Consider the following 16,869-nt stretch of genomic DNA (forward strand, 5'->3'; position numbering starts at 1 on the left):
AACAGCATGAGCACATGCTGTGTATTCCTCCTCTGACAGGCTACAACACATAGATGAAGGGATGGAAATTGAGGGGATGAGGAACATAAGCAGACATGGAAGAAGGATTACAAGCATCCCAGACATCAAGAAGGAAGATGACAACATTGTGGCTAGCAAGCTGTGCAAGCTCTGTTCCGACAAAAATGCTGCTGAGCAGGGGACAAAGCATCTCTCTGCAGCTCCCCAAATGGGAACCACCTGGGGGAGACGGGAAAGTGTCATTCTGTAGCAATGCAGACGCCAGAGAGCTGTTAGAACAAGAACTGACTTAATGAAGAGAGGTTTAATATAGCAATTTTAATTACTGTCAATTGTCTCTCTGCAATTACTGCAACTGCAGAGCTATTACCTGTAGAGCCCTACAGCTATGGAGAGGGATCAGCATATAGCAGTGATGACAGATGCATCCTACCACCCCACTGCCTTCAGCAGCTCCAGAGGAAATAAAGCAAATGCAGCCTTACGTGGTCTGAGTCAAGCTGACAGTGTCTGGCCAGAGCATGGAGAAGCCGCTGTATGTAGGCTTTGAAGATGCTGTGGATGACTGCATCGTCTGTCTTGTACAGGTGCTCCCCCAGCCTGTACCAGAAGTTAAAGGAAATTTCTACCACCTGTTTGGAAAGAAAAATTCAGCATCCTGTTATCAACAGAGCATTTGCTCTCCACCCTACCGGTACTCCTGGCAGGGAAATCCTCTCTGAGGACGCCTGGAGTGTGGCGGAGTAGCACTGATTTCCAGTCGCAGTGCTTCCTTCCTCAGGCCATGATGAAACGTGTGCTTGTTCCCCCACCTTTGCCAATCTCCCCCACTCCTTGTCACTTAATAAAGGATTTAGAATTCAATGAATTAACCTGAAAACCCGTCACCAGCCCTGAATTGTAAAGCCTCTTTTCTGCAAAAGCAACACTGAAGCATATGGAGAGGTTTTTGCTTCAGATGCCAAGTCAACATCACCTCATTTCACATCAGATTGGTCAAATTGTTATCCCCCAACCCTGACCTGAATCACGCACTCCCTCTGCACAATTTCCGTGGGAAGCAAGCCCCAAAGGGTTGCATCAGAGCAGCCTTCATTCCTTAGCTAACTCGCCCTCTGGTTCGCAGGCCTGATGTACTCTCAGGCTCTGCCACAAAAGCTTCTGGAAAACCCATTCCTGGAGGGGCATTAGCTCAGTCCAGATCCACCTCCCGTCCATCATTTCTGCATCCCTCCCCCAGCACGACCAAGTGAAGAAAGGAGAACTCACAGTAGGAAATCACAACTAGCACCTCCCCGTTTCCTGTGTCGTATTTAGCACGACACCCTCTCTGTTAAGGAACCTCCAGCCACTCAACACAGACACAAGTCAGCTACTGATCAGTTACTGAGATTTAATTATCAGTGTTGGCAATTGTCCCAAGAGGAGAATAAAGTGGGAAATTAAAGGGAGAGCCTGCATCTTAACTACAACGTTCTGTGATACTGAGCTCTCATCGGGGAGGATGGTCAGAGGGCGTCAAGGCAAAGCAACGCTTACTTTGCTTGGAGCGCAAACGAGTTTACCATTGGTTACACTGAAATTCCCACAAAGCTTAAGGAAGTCAACATTTGAGAAGAGAACAACTGAGGCTGTCAGAGCTGCACTTGCAGTCCCCGTCTCCTCCTTTCAGCACACAGATGAAGGAGGCATCAGAGCCTCTTCCATTAGGGCCCCGTTCTGGGAAACGGAAGTTATGCCATACTTTCCACATCACAAACGCGGGGCAGCAGAACACAGGAACTGAAGTCTCCCAACCATGTCGCAGGATAAAGGAAAGATTTTTCCACCAATTCAACTTTGGTTGAGTAAGATTTGGTGATAGGGTGAGCAGAAGAACATCAGTAAACCTCACTCACCTCATACTGTGGGTGACCTGCACATATCAGCAACAGCTCCAGCGTCCGTAGGTCACCCAGCCCTTGGCCTGGCGTGCAAACTATCTTATCTAGGAACGTCTCGCAAAGCTCAGTGAAAACACGGCAATAATTGAGCACCCTGGTGAAGAAAGAAAACAGAGCAAAAGTCAGAAAGATATTCCACATATGACTATTCAACAGCAGGTATCACAGACAAGGGTCAAGAAATATCAACTCCTACTTTAGCTTTTCCCCATCAACAGTTGGGAAAGAGAACGTGAGACACTGTCATACAGAGAAACTTGGCTTTATTCAGAAGTAGGTGAAAGCGCTGGGTTCCAATACACAAATCTTACAAAATTTCATAATATCCACAGCATCTAAGAAAACACCTCCAAAACTACAGCATCAAGCAACCTGGCACACGGTATCTGTTAAAACACAACATTGGTCTAATTCAGCCCTGGGAAGGTGCAATGTTTCAGATGACAAATAGGCACATCTACTTCAAAAATAAATCCAGGATGTCCCATTACACACACAAGGGACAGCGTTGCATAAAAACACAGCTATACTTAAGACAAAAACAATGATAGTAGCCAAACTGAAGTACAGCAAAATCCTTCTTGCTTTCCTACGCTTAAAGATTCCAGAAGGTCGAAATCCGGACAAGAGACAACAACGAACATCTGACAGATTGGGAGCTTTTCCCTGCCACCTCTCAGCACCAGAGGACTGAGGTCACGGCACGGTGTGATGGAGCACGTACTCCACGGAGCGAGCACAGTACCACGCACTACCCCCCGCCAATAAAACCGCTCCCATCAGTGATTTGGGAAGAGCTCCAAGATAAGCCATTAGTCCTGGGCTTCCATTTTAATATTCCTGTTCTGGAGAGGTGTACCAAGTCAGAGGTAGTAAGAGGAATCAGAAATCTAGCTCTGTCTCTCACTTTTTTCCAGGCGGATGACTCTCCTTTCAAGACCTCTGCTAGTGGGTGAGAAGAAGAACGCACCTGCGGACATGACCTCTCAGGTACAAGGACCTAAGGAACAGCACGGCTACAGCAATACGTCTTTGGAGAAGGATGGATGCTTCTTGCAAATGCACCCTAAAGCCTGTCTTAAAGGCAGAGACGAGTTCCCCCCACTTCAGCTTTTTCATCCCCAAAGGCTTCACCCTTTACACAACACTGCAGCTCCACAGCCCATCCCAGGAGCAGATCAAACATGCTTAATGCCTCCAGTGCTGTCACCAGGGCATTTATGAGATACCTGGAAGGATTTGACTATATTCTCAGATACAGACTGGAGAACAAATGCTACTAATTATACCATGTCCTTGCAATTCCTGAAGATGAAAGCTTGCAGGTTTTTCAGAAAGTCACAGAAACGAAGAGATGCTATCTCAGAGGCGATCTTACCAAGCAGTGAGGACATTATAGCAAACTTTTATATGCCTGACAACTGAAGACTAATTCTATTAGTTTTAAATGGAAGGATAAATAAGAACAGATGCTACTATGATTTTCAGTTTCAAAAGGGATAACTTTGATGAGTTAAGAGACTAATTATTCATCTAGCTTGAGGTGCTCTCATTTAATGTGGCAGAAGCTTAAACTTTAAGTCAGAGGTGCAGAAGTTATTTGGACTTTGCATCCCCAGCTGAAATGAGGGGAGGGGAATGCTTGTTGCAAGTGATTCGGTTAGGCCTTGAACTTAAGCCATCTGAAAAGGCTCAGCGGTAAGCCAAGTGCCTCCAAGCAACTGAACGGCTGTCAGGGAGGAGAACCAGAAAGCAAACAGCTGTATTTTGGAAGCCTAGGCAAGCAGAAATCAAGCAAGAACTGCCAGAAGCCAAGCCAATGCCAGACCCTGTCAAGGTCATTTTTAAGAACAGCACAAGATTTTTCAGATGTGATAAAAAGCCACTTGGGATCGCTACACACTGAAGACAGTGGCAAGATTAAAGATTTGTGGTACAGCTAAAATTATGCGAGTGCTCAACCTCGGTTTTCAATACTGCTGCATTCGTCCCTCCTGTTCAGCAAGAGGATCAAAGAGATAGATACGATGATCTGCTTATTTCTGGAGTGGAAGGAGTGGGGACTAGCTAATCTCTACCCTAGAACTCTGGAAAAAACAAACACTGGGTAGATCCGTCCCAGAGCTTTGCTACTGGCCTTGTCGTTTCCATCAGTGAAACCACCATGCATAGCCACAAAATTGCAAGCGCTGCACTCATGTTTGAGAAGGGGGATAGAGGGTCTGGCAAATATAGGCCAATTAATCTGACCTCAATAGCATGAGCAAGTTTTTACAATGTTTTTCGAATATACAGAAGAGGGAAATGGGTTAAATGCAACATGGGTTTACCAAAATTAGACTGGGCCCACCTAATTCTTATCAACAATGTTTTAAAACATGAGAAACGGAACAGAGCAGGACTTGAAAGATTTGGTCATGGTGTTCACATGCAAATCAGCTCAACTGGGTAAAGCACAGCTGTGGGGGTAGGAGAAGAGTTTGCTAGCAGGGAGATTAGCGTGCAGTGCTGGAAGGGGAAATACCAGTTTGGAAGGAGGGTGCTAGGGATGTTCCAAATCAGTCTCACAGCTGATCTTGTCTATGCTCATTAGTGACAGCTACATGAAAAGGAGGAGTGAGCATTAATGATCTTCACTGATAAAGGTGAGATGGACTATCAGCGCAGAAGAATGAAAGCCACCTGAATTTGAGCAGGAAAAATGAGACGGATTTTATGGCACAGAGTACAGGTTCATAAGAGTTAGTACTTCTGCTGAAAGCTAGAGCTTTGGAAGCTTCTGACAACTTGTGGATGGACTAAAGTCAGAGCAGGTCCAAGACGCTAATGCCACAAGACCATGGGAAAGGCATGAGATGTCAGGCAAGGCGTTCCCTACACACTGGGATGCCACAATGTAAACACGAAAGAGCGAGATCCCTCCTGGAGCAGCACATACCTGTCTGGCCCTGGTGCTAACAAAGGCTGAATTCAGAACGGGAACAGTGCAGAAAGCAGCTATGGGGATCATCAGGGGAAAAGAAAGCTGCCTTAAAGGACAGAAAGAACAGGGCTTGCTTAGCTCAGCAAACTGAAGGCTGACTGCTTCCTACCTATAAATTTATTAAGTAATAAGAACCAGCTGAGGAGCTATTCAAGTTAAGACAATGTTGGCAAAACAGAATAGGCATAAACTGGCCCAGAATCAATTGAGGCTGAAGATCAGAAGGTTTCCAATCAGAGGAGCAGTGTTTCATAACAGCCAACATATGTGAAGCAATCGTTTTTTGAAGCAACAGTTTGAACATGCTTGATCAAGGTATGAAGACTGCAACTTCTTACAAGTCAAGAATGAGGGGCTGATGACACAACAGGCACATCCAGGCCTCTCTAGAAGGCTCTAGAAGCAGCAAGTCACTTCTAACCTCTAACTGTTTCAAGGCTGGCAAGGCATCAGCTGCACCTCAGGGTATTTTCCTTGTCCTTTGCCCACAGCAAGGAAGATCAAGCAGCCCGGCAAGTCTAGCATGGTAACAGTCACAGCTCTCTGTCAAAGTCTGAGCTGATCACACACGCCTGGAGCACAAACTGGTGCATCAAGGGCAAGAAAATAATTTGCTCACTTGTTTTTGTTCAACAAATACTGATTTGCATAAGTGACTTCGGAGTGCTACACGCGAACACCACAGATTCCAAAAATAACTGTGGACAGACACAATGACAGGTAATTACTGCAGCTCTCCTCCCTTTCTGGGCACAGCCATGGCTGTAAGTTCACTTACTTGTCTAAGTCCTCCCGTGCTACAGCCATGTGATAGGCAGTCTCGAGAGTGAGGACGCCCTGGAAAAGCTGCAAGGCCAGGGGCAGGTTTGTCTCCACGTTCTCGATGGCGTAGAGCGCTGAGCACACGCAGTCCGAAGCAGCTTCATGGAGGTTTGACGATGTCTTGTCTTGTTGCTGCAAGAAAGAGGAAGCAGAAATGAGCCCAGCGATTACACCGTGAGAAACGAGATGCTACTGAAGATCCTATTCAATTCTTTTTTGTTCCCAGCGTGCTTCCTACAGCTTAGCCACAGCTTCCCAACAATCCCTGGATAGCCTGTGCAGCTTTACCAGCACAGACACTCGAGGTCAAAACGGACCCTCCGCACCGAGCCTGGCCTGGGAGCTGCAGACATAAGAGGAACAAGGCCAGCTGAGACCTGCGGTAACTCAGGCAAAACGTTCTGTTTTTATCCCCGACCGAGTAGGGAAGGCAGTGAGGTTTCACAGAAGCGCATACGAAATATTTATCACTATGACGGTCTGGGGTGAACAAGTGGGTTTCGGGTCCCGGCTGGTAGACGTTTATAGCAATTGTGCAAGGCTGATTTAACAGGCGCTTTAATGGCTCCCACGGAGCCCTGGGCAATTAAGAAGGGAGACAAGATTGGCATACTAAGAAGGGGAAGGGAGCAAACAGTGAAGTGGAGAGAGGAAACAAAGGAACAGTAATTTTGTGTGTGCCTATGTGTGTCCTTTCACGAGAGATCTCAAAGCATCTGGAAAACAATTCATTAAGCCTCCAGATCACACATGAAGGTGGAAAGGGGGAGTGAAAAAAACAAAAAACAAAAAAACCCCTAAGTGTAAAAGTAACAGCAATGCAATAAAAAAGGCTGGTGAGCAAAACACCCCATGTCCCAGAGGATGCAGGTTTTTGCTGCAGCACCGCTCAGACCTGCGGCTCAGCCCGAGTATAGTCTATTCCTTCTTCCACTGAATGGAAACCCTCATTTACATTCGTCACTTATTTAATCTGTACCATGGAAGAGATGCAAATGAGGGTTCCCATTTACAATGGCGGAAAGCATCGATAATACTCAGGCTGGGCTGCGGGTCCGAGCAGGGCTGCAGCAGAAAGCCGTATCCTCGGGGAATTCTGGCTTTTTATTTGTTCAGTTCTTTGCCCTCCCTGCCGCAGTGACGCAGGATACTCCCAGCCTCCTTGTTTTACTGGTCTCCTGAGCTCTCCCACATTCAGATATGGAGAAAAGAAAAAGTCATTCAGGAGTTATTTTCCTTCTTTTAACACTTTACCTCAGGAAATTGTACAATTTTATTGAAAATCTGGAGGGGGCAAAAGCAAAATTGATTTTAGTATTACACAAATTTAGTTTCTTTAAGGAGGAACACAGACAACTTCTGGAGCTAAAAAGTTAACCATGAAGACAGCAAACTTACTCCAAGTAACGCACAACAAATATTTTTTGCTCAGAGATTTCTGTAAGACAATTTGACCTGGAGAAAGGATCAAGCACAGCATTTCAGACCAAAACCATCTCTCTTTTAAAGTCACAAAAACCTAAGCATGCTCAAAAGTAAACCTGGCACCCTACTTTGGCTGTAGGGACTACCAACGGTAACGACTAAAAATGGTCTTTTCTCCAATGTTAAATCTTCTATTCTGCTCTGGATGTTTTGCACCCATCACAGAAAATGAACCTGGCTCACTGGCTCCTGCCTGAACTAGACAAAGCATCTGTTTAATACAGGGTCCAAAATTGATGATTAGTAGAGCAGGAATAAGGGGAACAGACATAAATAGAAGATTAAATCGTCTCTGAACTTTTTTCCTGATGTTCTGTCTGCTAACAAATGTAGTAACGGGTTTGCAGAGATGAAAGAATCACCCATGGCAACATAGGGTTCCTGTGACCAAACACCTCTATTCCTGCTGCAGTCCTGTCTTAGCCCAACGTGCCGCAGAGACAGCGGTGACCTCTGCTTTCCCCAGGCACCAGCCTGCTCTGCAGGAAAGCCGCGATGCTTGAGCGACACAGGGAGAAGGTGCATCACGGACACCATTTAGCAGGAACGCACTCAAGAGGAATAGCCAAGCCAGGTGGCTGAGAACTGCTCCGGTAAAACCAGGGAAGAGCATCTGCTTGGAAAAGATTTAGGAGTCTTAAATGCCCTTCCAAGAACAAAGTGAATGGGTCTCACCTCTGAACACATATTTTCTGTGTCAGAACAGAAGATGGGCAGGAAAAAATAATACTGAACGAGCTGCAGATTCTTTCCTCCACACAAATAGCCAAAAAAGCCCACGTGCTTTTTCTGTTTACACCCAAAAGCTCTGCCAATACTTTCTATCTGTCTCTCTTGTTCACCCATCCCAGGTCATGGGTGATGGACTCCAGTAAACCTGTACCTCTCCCAGAATATTTCAATTTTAAGTCACAGGCAGAAGGTTTTCTCTAATTCCATCTATGGCAAACCTCTGCTATTCAGTTTTCTCTTACTATGGAAAAATCTCACAAGATTAAAAAAAAAAAATCTGCTCCCTCCCAGATCTCAGTAAATAATATCCATTAGTGAAGCAAATAAAGCTGAAAAGTTGTGAGAATTTGGGTGCTTCTCCCATTTCCCTGAGCAGTTCTGCATTCAGGAACTCCGTGCAGGGCATGCATCTCTGCACTCACTGCATCACCTCCATGACAACATCGGTTTGGTCCAGAGAAACCAAGTTCCTAAACTAAGGACCAAGCACACGGTCAGAAGCAGCACTGTTTGTAAGTGTATTTCTGCTTTCCTCCTTGAGATATTAGCTAATATTAGGTGTTACGCATGTGGTGCCTTCTACACTTCCCGGTGCCAACAGGAGGCAGCGCGTCAGGGAAGATGGCGTGGGAAATTTCAGCGGCAGCCAGAACAGGACTGTCGCTCTGTGCTGCCACTCTCCAACTGTCCTTCAAGGTAGACAACAGGTTCAAAATGAAGACTGGCATTTCAGGCCTGGAGCTGTCAGCGTGGATCTATTACAAGGCACAGCCAGCTTGTTCTTCCCCACCTGCTAGCAGAGAGGGTCAGCTCACTCTAAGGAGCTGATCAGGGTAAAGACTGGAAGGCTCCTAATCAAGAGAGAAAGAAGGGAAGAAACTCACCTTCAGTGCCTGCATGCTGGGTGTGGAAAAGCAGCGTCACTCTACTCAATCACAGGTGACAGCACAAAACAAGCCCAACAGACCAATACTCTTGGATTTAAAAGCAACATCATCCTACTACCCAAGGCTCCCACTCCCAGCACATGAGAGAAATACTCACCAGCACCTCGAAGAGGAGTGACAGTAACTTGCTGTTTGCCATGAAGGTGCTATCCAGAACACCGAGGTTAAACCAGCTCCCCAAGCACCGGAAGATTTTGATGAGCATCTTCTCATCATTGCCTGCTTTCTCCACGCACGTCATCTACAGCAGGACAAGGAAAAACTGCTTAGGAACCACAGTTTTACAAGCGAAAAAAAGAAAAACCACCCCAAAACAACAATAAAACCTCCAAAACAACTTCTTTTGAAAAGCCAACCTGGCATCTCTACGATTAACATCAAGAGCTCCTCCATGATGCTTAGCAAGATGCAGGGGGACTGGGAGAATCAGCAGTCCAGCCTGTTCGACATCACTATTTGAACTGATCCCTTCAAGAGATGTGCAAAACTTTGCACGACCAAACAGCAGTGTCATACGCACATGGAAAAAGCACTCTGACCCAGAAGATATCCACCCGGTAAGAGCCCAGGACCCCCGAGGATGCCTGCGCCAGCAGAGAGGACTTCTGCATCTGCTTGGTAACACTAAGGTGCCCCAAGTCCCCATGTTGTTCTTGAAATCAGGAACACAGCATTTCTGAAAGCAGCCTCTCAAGAGCAGCGAGCACCAAGCGCTGCAGCTCTCAAAGTCCACGTGAGGCGCATTCAAGAAAGCAAACCGTTTCCAACACCCCTGTCCCCAGTCCCGGCTGCCCCTAAGAAGCCCCCTATCCAATGAGATGTATGGGCTGAGCCAAAACCTACCAGTCAACTTCAGCTGCTGTTACAGAAGTGAGAAAGCAGCTTGAATGTTCTCATCCATTCGCAGCCCATCAGTTTTCTGCAGAATTCTGTCTCAGACTGATGGAGCAGAGACACTAACAAGTTTCACACATAATAAATCCCTAAAGCTCACTCTGATCTCAAATTTACATCCCTCACCACAAAATCATGACTGCTGGCAAGAAGATAATCCTGAGGGTCACACCTAACCCAAAGGCCAACCGGATGACCTACACGCCACTGCGCACACAGTAGCTAGTGGCTCTTATTTCCAGTGATGGCCAAACCCTTCTGCTGCTCAGCAGCATCTAACAGCAACCCTTGCCACAGCTTAACTCCAAAGGGTGCCCTGACCTAACTAGGCTGAGGAAAAGGGAAACCAGTTGGACAGACAGAACCTGGACGAGCACCCCAGATCCTCCTTCTCCCCAGAAGGAGCCAAGCAATTCCTCACTGACCGCCTCACACTTTAATCCTGGAGGCTGATCTTGTACTTTATCACAGTTTCTGTAGGGTTTTTTTTATTTTTTTTAATTAAGCCTTTTTGTAACCCAAGAAAGTGAGTTTAACATTTGAATCCTATGCAGGAAATTTAGTTTTGCTCTTCAGGCAGCTGGTTAAAATGCCCACGCTGGAATTTGCTAAGGAAGCTCTGGGCAGAGGAAGTCTGAACGGAGTCTCGCAGATGCAGAGCATACCGGGATAGAGAAAACCGTACGGGCACAGCCTGTACAGCAAGGCAAGCAAACGACAGGCCCACCTGCGAAACCGCCTGCCCCCTTCTGCTCTCAGCAGCCATAACTGCACGTGGGTCATCAGCGGTGCCGGGCTGCTGTCAGGGGCTTTGTCCCTTCCGAGCTCGGCACAGTCACTGCAGGGGAATGTGCTCAGGGATTTAGTTTCTGCCGCTGGGGCTGGCTGACCTGGCTACGACCCTTCATGATCCAACATTGGCTCCTCGCGTCATCTCCGACGAGGCCGTGAGCAGTCGGAGCAAGGTGATCTCGCATGCCTAACCAATCTGACAGCCACACTTCTCCAAAGCTTCCCAGAAAAAGCACGAGGGGATGGAGACAGCTAAGAGGGAAGGCACAGCAGAGAGCTTTTGGGCAGCATAAGAGGAAGATGAAGTTTCAGAATCGAGCTAGGACTCGTTCAGAGGCAGCTAAGCCTACAGAAGAGGCGGAAGCAGGTTCCCCTAATGCCTGGGGTGGTAATGGCACGTACCTTCGTTGCGATACATGCAGTGAGTGCATCGGGGGAGAGTAAGGCAGTCTTCACAGACAAGAACCAGGTTACTGAGGGACAGGGGATGCACAACTCTGTGTCCTGCTACGTTTTAGTCTCCACGATCCCCCTTCCTTCAGAGTTACCGGAATAACTATGAGAAATGAAGTCTCCTTCCTACATCTCCAAGCAAAAAGCAAAACTAAGGTGTCGCACAAAGTTAAAGTGAAACATCCACCAGATGCATCTGCCACACTAATATTTCTGTTCCAACTGCTGCCTGTGGCTTTCCTTAATCAGTGTGGAAACAGAACGACGACTTTCTGCAAAGGTTTCAGATCAGGCAAAAAGCAGCATGACTGAAATTTAAAGCAAGCCCTAGGAGCCTAATTGGCTGTACTCCACCCTTTTCTTCAAGCTAAACGAACCAACTTCAGAAGTAGATGACACAAAATGAGAAGTTACAGACAAAACTACTGAGAGCCAAGTTTGATGTTGTGTCATATCAGAGAAGTTTGGAGGGACTGCAACTAACGTCCGACAGGCAAGGAGGGAAAAACGAAATCGCAGGTCACACAAGCCTGGGGGACCACAAAGTGATGCGCTATGAGAACTGAGGTTTCTCCGGGCAGAGACATCCCACCACATCCCACGGAGGAGGCATTCCCCTTCTCTCCAGCTCTTGACAGCACCCCCAGAACACTGCCCATTTCCGAGCAGCACGGTACTGGGGTCGTGCAAAGACACGGCATGCCTAGAGCTAGAAAAGACCTGCAAGAAATATCAGTTAAAGGAGAAGAGAACAGATTCACACGCAAAACTAAAAACCTACATGCAGCTGTGCTCCTCAGTGAAACGGAAATCTAAACTACAGTCTAACAGCAAAGGGGACACCCACATATCAAAGGGAGACGGGGCAGCTTCTGTGATTCTGTAATTCAGAGAAATGGCATAAAAATGCCGCAGCAAAATACGTGTAATTTAAACTGGATAAAGCATTAGGGATCTGAAGTAAAGTCCTTCTGTATTCAATTGCTACAACTCAATTACCAGAGGAATACCGGTCAGCAGACCAGCCAGGCAAAAGAAAGGCAGCTGGAAGACAGCAGTGAGACACCACAGACCCAGGAGGGCAAGGCAGCAAAGCTAGGAAAGATGGGGCTGCAAAGCACAGAAATGACTTTGGGCTGGATACTGTAATTAAATGCACCAAAGTTTGACTCCRCCTGGAGTATGGTGACATTAACCAGCTGCTTGGTGGAATTACAGTCTTAATATGCACAGCCAAGGGTACATTATCTTGCTTTATTTAAGCAAGCACTGTGAAATGGTAAAAATCACAGGAAGCTCTAGGAGCTAAGGTACACGCTTCATTTGAATCTTAAGTCGGGGATCAGATGGGCCACTCATTTCCTGAACTCAGACAACACTGCAAAAAAATGAGAAGTGGCTCTCTGGAAAGGAAGGAGCTGGCAGGGAGCAGGGCTGGATTCATTTCAACCATCTCCTTTCAGCCTCTGAAGCTTATATCCTGCTCCCCAAATGTGCCCTGTTTTGGGGCCCAAAACAATCCGGCTCCTGGAGAGCCTGAATGCTCCTTCAAAGGGGAAACACCTCTAAAAAAAGACCAGGAAATTTGGCTGTATTCTCCCCACTCGGGCAGTTTTAATGTTGTCACAGTAATACCACTTGGCCAATGCTGAACACAACGCACAGCTAAACACACATCCTCAGCTTATCACACATGTACTTATGTTTGAAGAGCAGAGGGCATGAGGAGCGACAGAAATCCAAGCCTCTAAGTACCTGACTGCCCCTCTTCTAACAGATCTGTACACGTACCATAATGGGCTGACGCAATTTCTTGCTCAGCCATCAGATAACCCAGAACTGCCACAGCCTGTGCATGAATTCAGTCCTAGCCAACTACCGGACTGACAGTGCAGGAGACTAATGGCACTCTCCTGAACTTAAACATACCGGCCTGGAAGACAAGCCCCGACACTCTGCATCATCGCTTACAACGACGACACAATCCTCACGTGGAGAGTTCAGTTGAGAGGATGAGAAAGTTATTAAGTTTCCATAACCAGCTGAATTCTCAGTCCAGTGCTAACAATAGAAACCTTACTGTGATTCTGATTAAGACTTTCATCCATTTGGAACCGGACTATAAAATCAGCCTGTTTCACACAGACTTCCTGCCAGCTGCCAAACAGCTTTTTGATCATGCCCAACCTGGAATAACCAGAATCGATGACACAGAGGGGGAAAAAACGACTGCATGAACTTCCTCAGCGGTTTAAGAGCGCTCAGTCACTGCGAGCGTCACATCTCCTTACCAGCAGAGAGATGACCGTGCTGGAATAGTAAGCCAGATCCTCTATGATTTCAGTACGGCGGTTGGCTCCAATGCGCAAGGATCGGCTGTGAACCTCCTCTGGCAGCACCGTGAGGATTTCCAGCAAAAAGGGCAGCGATGTAACATCATTACTGTACCTGAAACAAAGGAGAGGAAGGACAGTGCATGAAGGCAGGTGGTAGCTAAGCACACACAAAAAAGCTAAATACTGTAAATTAGGTTACACAGCTGGAGATGGAAGAGTTATTCCAGACACACTTGAGTGTCCAGCTGTACAGGCAGAGCACTGATGAGATGTATCTGACTCGATGGTAAAGCTCAAAATTTTTAACAACCAGTTTGAGAAAAATGGCAAAAGTTGTCCTGTCCTACAAGCAAATCAAGTCCAACTGCCATTGCCCAGACAAATTAAATTCCTTCCCCTTTCAACAATACCATGGGACCACCATAGCATGGTGATACTGTCCGGAACAAGACAGTCTCAGCATAATAGTACTACAGCACGTGATATCCCGTGTCAGTGAACACACGGCAGCCCCACGCTAGTGAAAAACTCCATCAAACAAAAATTGGGCACAGCTGCACCGGCAAAGCGAATGCAGCGCCTCAGGACAGCGAACAGCAGCAAGAGCTGACTGAAGAGCAGCAGTGAAGGACTTGAGCTTGCTGTTCAATCCTGCACTAGAGGCTAAAAATGGGAGGGGACGAGGGATCATAAAGCAACAAAAACAGGAGACGAGAAAAATCAGTGTGGCTCAAAGTCGAGCTCACAGAGTTGTGCACTGCCTCTATTACACAGGGACGTACACAGACTCGCTTCCTCCCCTCTAGCCTATCTCCCTGCTATAATCCAAGCCACTAAGTTATTGATCAGGACACTTCCCTGTTCCCTGGCCATTTCCTGCTGTGCGCCTTTTTGGATCGTGCAGGTTCACCCACTACTGTTTACTCAATGAACAATTCAGAGTTTAATGATATAAGCAGTTACTTACTTTTCAACCAGTGTTTGTACGCAGCCTTTCCAAGAAGCCATTTGCAGGGCAAGGTCTGCTATTGCTAAAGCAAGCTAAAAGGGGAGGAGAAGAGGAGAAAAAACAGAGCTCAGACTAGTGATTGTTGAAATCCTACTGCTAAAACCAAGACTCCTAGATTCCACCCAACAGCACAGGGGAAAGGGTGCTGACCCTCGGTCAAACCTGTGCTCGTCTGGGCTCGTAGGTAACACAGGGCTTGCAGAGCAGGGGGAGTTAATTCACCGTATCCCTGGTGTGTGCATAATCCCTTTGGGAAAGAAGGGGCTACACAACAGATCTTAGCAGTTTGTCTCTTGCGGATGATGTATTCGGTGACGGAGAGCATGTGATCTTCTAAGATACCTACTTGTCAGAGGTATTTCTAGCGGATCTGCGGCAGTGCTGGCCCTATCACTCCCCCACAGGCAACACACTCAGTTCTGTCAGACTGAGGAGCTGGGGGTCTGTAAGACTGAACTACTCCTTGCATCCTCCTATACCATCACACACCTGCCTGTGCTTTCCCAGCTACAGAGAAAACGTTTCAAGTTGGCTGTCAGAAGGTATAGTGCAAACATCCTTCCTTTAGTATCTTATCTATTCTCAAATGTTACAAGCTTGGCTATGGATTTTTTTGGAATCAAAAAAAAATCATCCAGACCCAATCCTACTGCAACTGTGGTCAAGTTCAGTACGCCTGCTGCCCCGACAGGAACAGGCGGTATCCTCCTTTGGGTTATTTAGGGTCTGAACAGCCACCCTAGCCTCAGTCTGCACAGTGTCGAACATCACTGTGCCACAAAGCTGTGTCAGCGAGACGGAGGCATAACTGGAACGCATGTTCTCAGATGGAAGGGGTCCTCTGAGAACATAAAAGCACTTCAGAAGAAGCCCTTCCAGTCGCTCAGAGCGCTGCTGGGCAAATCTGCCCTTTGCTTCCATTGCTGAGAGCAGAAAACCCCCCCAGGAACAGCTGTTCCTCCTCTCACTCTCTCCAAACAGCAAACAACGGGATGAAGTAGTTGATTTAACTAAAGGAATCAAATGATCAGCAAGAGCAAACAATCCTGTACTGGAGACACGACCGGCTGGCCGCAGGCATTGACTTTCTCTGTTATCCCTGCTTTGCGCTGGAGGAAAAGCGACCAAGGGAGACCAAAGGCTGTTTCAAAAAAAACCAGAAGTGACAGAGCTGGAAATGGCCACAATCGGTGTGACCTGCAGCATCTATCCTGCCTCCTCCAAGCAAGCCAGCAATTACTGTAAAGAACGGCTCTAGCAGGGCTGTGACACAAGCCCGGCTACCAGTCTGCTCTGAGCAGCCCATTAAGACTAACTGTCCAGGCTTTACTGTTGAATGCAAGCCTCAGACTTCTTTCACTTGCAGCCATTTCGAGAACGGCTCCTTCCCCCTTCTCCGCTCAACGCAGGGCCTACCTGGGTTACGATGACAGGTGACAGGTCTTTCAAGTTCTGGATGTGGGACAGCAACGAGTCCCGTAACGAAGCATGCGAGTCTGTGGGGAGCTCATAGAATGAAGTCTGAATCTTCATCTTCATGGTCTGCGCTGCGAAATAGCACGATTCCACATCCTGCCGGATCTGCAGCAGCTGGTCTGAGATCTCCCACGCGTGAACCTAGAGAGAGGCCACAGCATCATCAGCAAGCAGGAGGAGAAACGTGGAACAAATTCAGTAGGTACCAGCAGGCTTGAAGTGGGTTTTCTACGATACAAAGCCACGTATTGAGATAAGGGAAAGCCCAAATTCCTACGGATGAAAGCACACGTGTCCCCGGCCGTTTCTCCAGGGAAGACTGTCAGCAGAGGAGTCCATGCCGAGCACATTGCTGCAGGGCCTGGTGCCAGGGCAGTGACACCTGCCCGATACCTCACACAAGCAGAGCAGTTTCCAGCACACGCCTGGCATCAGCAGAGCTGCTCGGTGCCTCGGTTACCTGAATTCCCTCTGGGAGAACAGATTAGAGAGCATATCTGATGCACGTCCTTGCACTAAAAAGCTACAAGAGAGGCTTTTCAGGCTATGACGGGTAATTGCTGCTCCTATTACGTATCAATGAGAATGGAGGGAGCTCAGCAAGGGACAAAAGGAAAAAAGAAGACAGTATAAAGGTCTCCCCTGATCAAAATAATGACATGTAATTGCAAGATCGAAGTCATCAGGCAAATCTCCAGTGCTAGCAGCGTACACTGGAGCCAACGACTCCACAGCAGACTGGGGATACACTAAAGATCTTGGAAGGGAGCCAGCAGAGAGGGAAATCAGTGGCTCATCTGTCTGGCCAGAGAAAGGAGAGATGCAAAGAACAGCCCTCTGACTGGTATAAAGTGAGGGCTTTGCCCTCTCTGGAGCACTGGACCTCAGTCTACCAGGAGAGAGCTAAGTAAGCCAGGGGACCGGCCCCCGCATGCGGGCATTACCTGCCAGACCGGTGTGCCACCCGCACGTTCCC

The 16,869-nt window shown here is 47.4% G+C and overlaps 1 protein-coding gene across 1 annotated transcript in view; it reads right to left on the bottom strand.

Annotated features, from left to right (window-relative positions):
* The window catches only part of TNPO3 (transportin 3), a 29,065-nt gene extending 13,016 nt beyond the window's left edge, over nt 1-16,049 (bottom strand). Inside the window, exons 1-7 of the mRNA XM_026091198.1 lie at nt 15,834-16,049; nt 14,376-14,449; nt 13,364-13,520; nt 9,031-9,174; nt 5,726-5,901; nt 1,920-2,058; nt 507-653 (exon numbers count right to left, since the gene is read on the bottom strand). Coding sequence (XP_025946983.1) covers nt 507-653; nt 1,920-2,058; nt 5,726-5,901; nt 9,031-9,174; nt 13,364-13,520; nt 14,376-14,449; nt 15,834-15,956 — 960 coding nt within the window. The 5' untranslated portion in view covers nt 15,957-16,049. The remainder of the gene's footprint in view (nt 1-506; nt 654-1,919; nt 2,059-5,725; nt 5,902-9,030; nt 9,175-13,363; nt 13,521-14,375; nt 14,450-15,833) is intronic.
* Nucleotides 16,050-16,869: the final 820 nt, after the last annotated feature.

Source organism: Apteryx rowi, unplaced genomic scaffold (genome assembly GCF_003343035.1).
Source record: "Apteryx rowi isolate R43461 unplaced genomic scaffold, aptRow1 scaffold_9, whole genome shotgun sequence".
Classification (NCBI taxonomy): domain Eukaryota; kingdom Metazoa; phylum Chordata; class Aves; order Apterygiformes; family Apterygidae; genus Apteryx; species Apteryx rowi.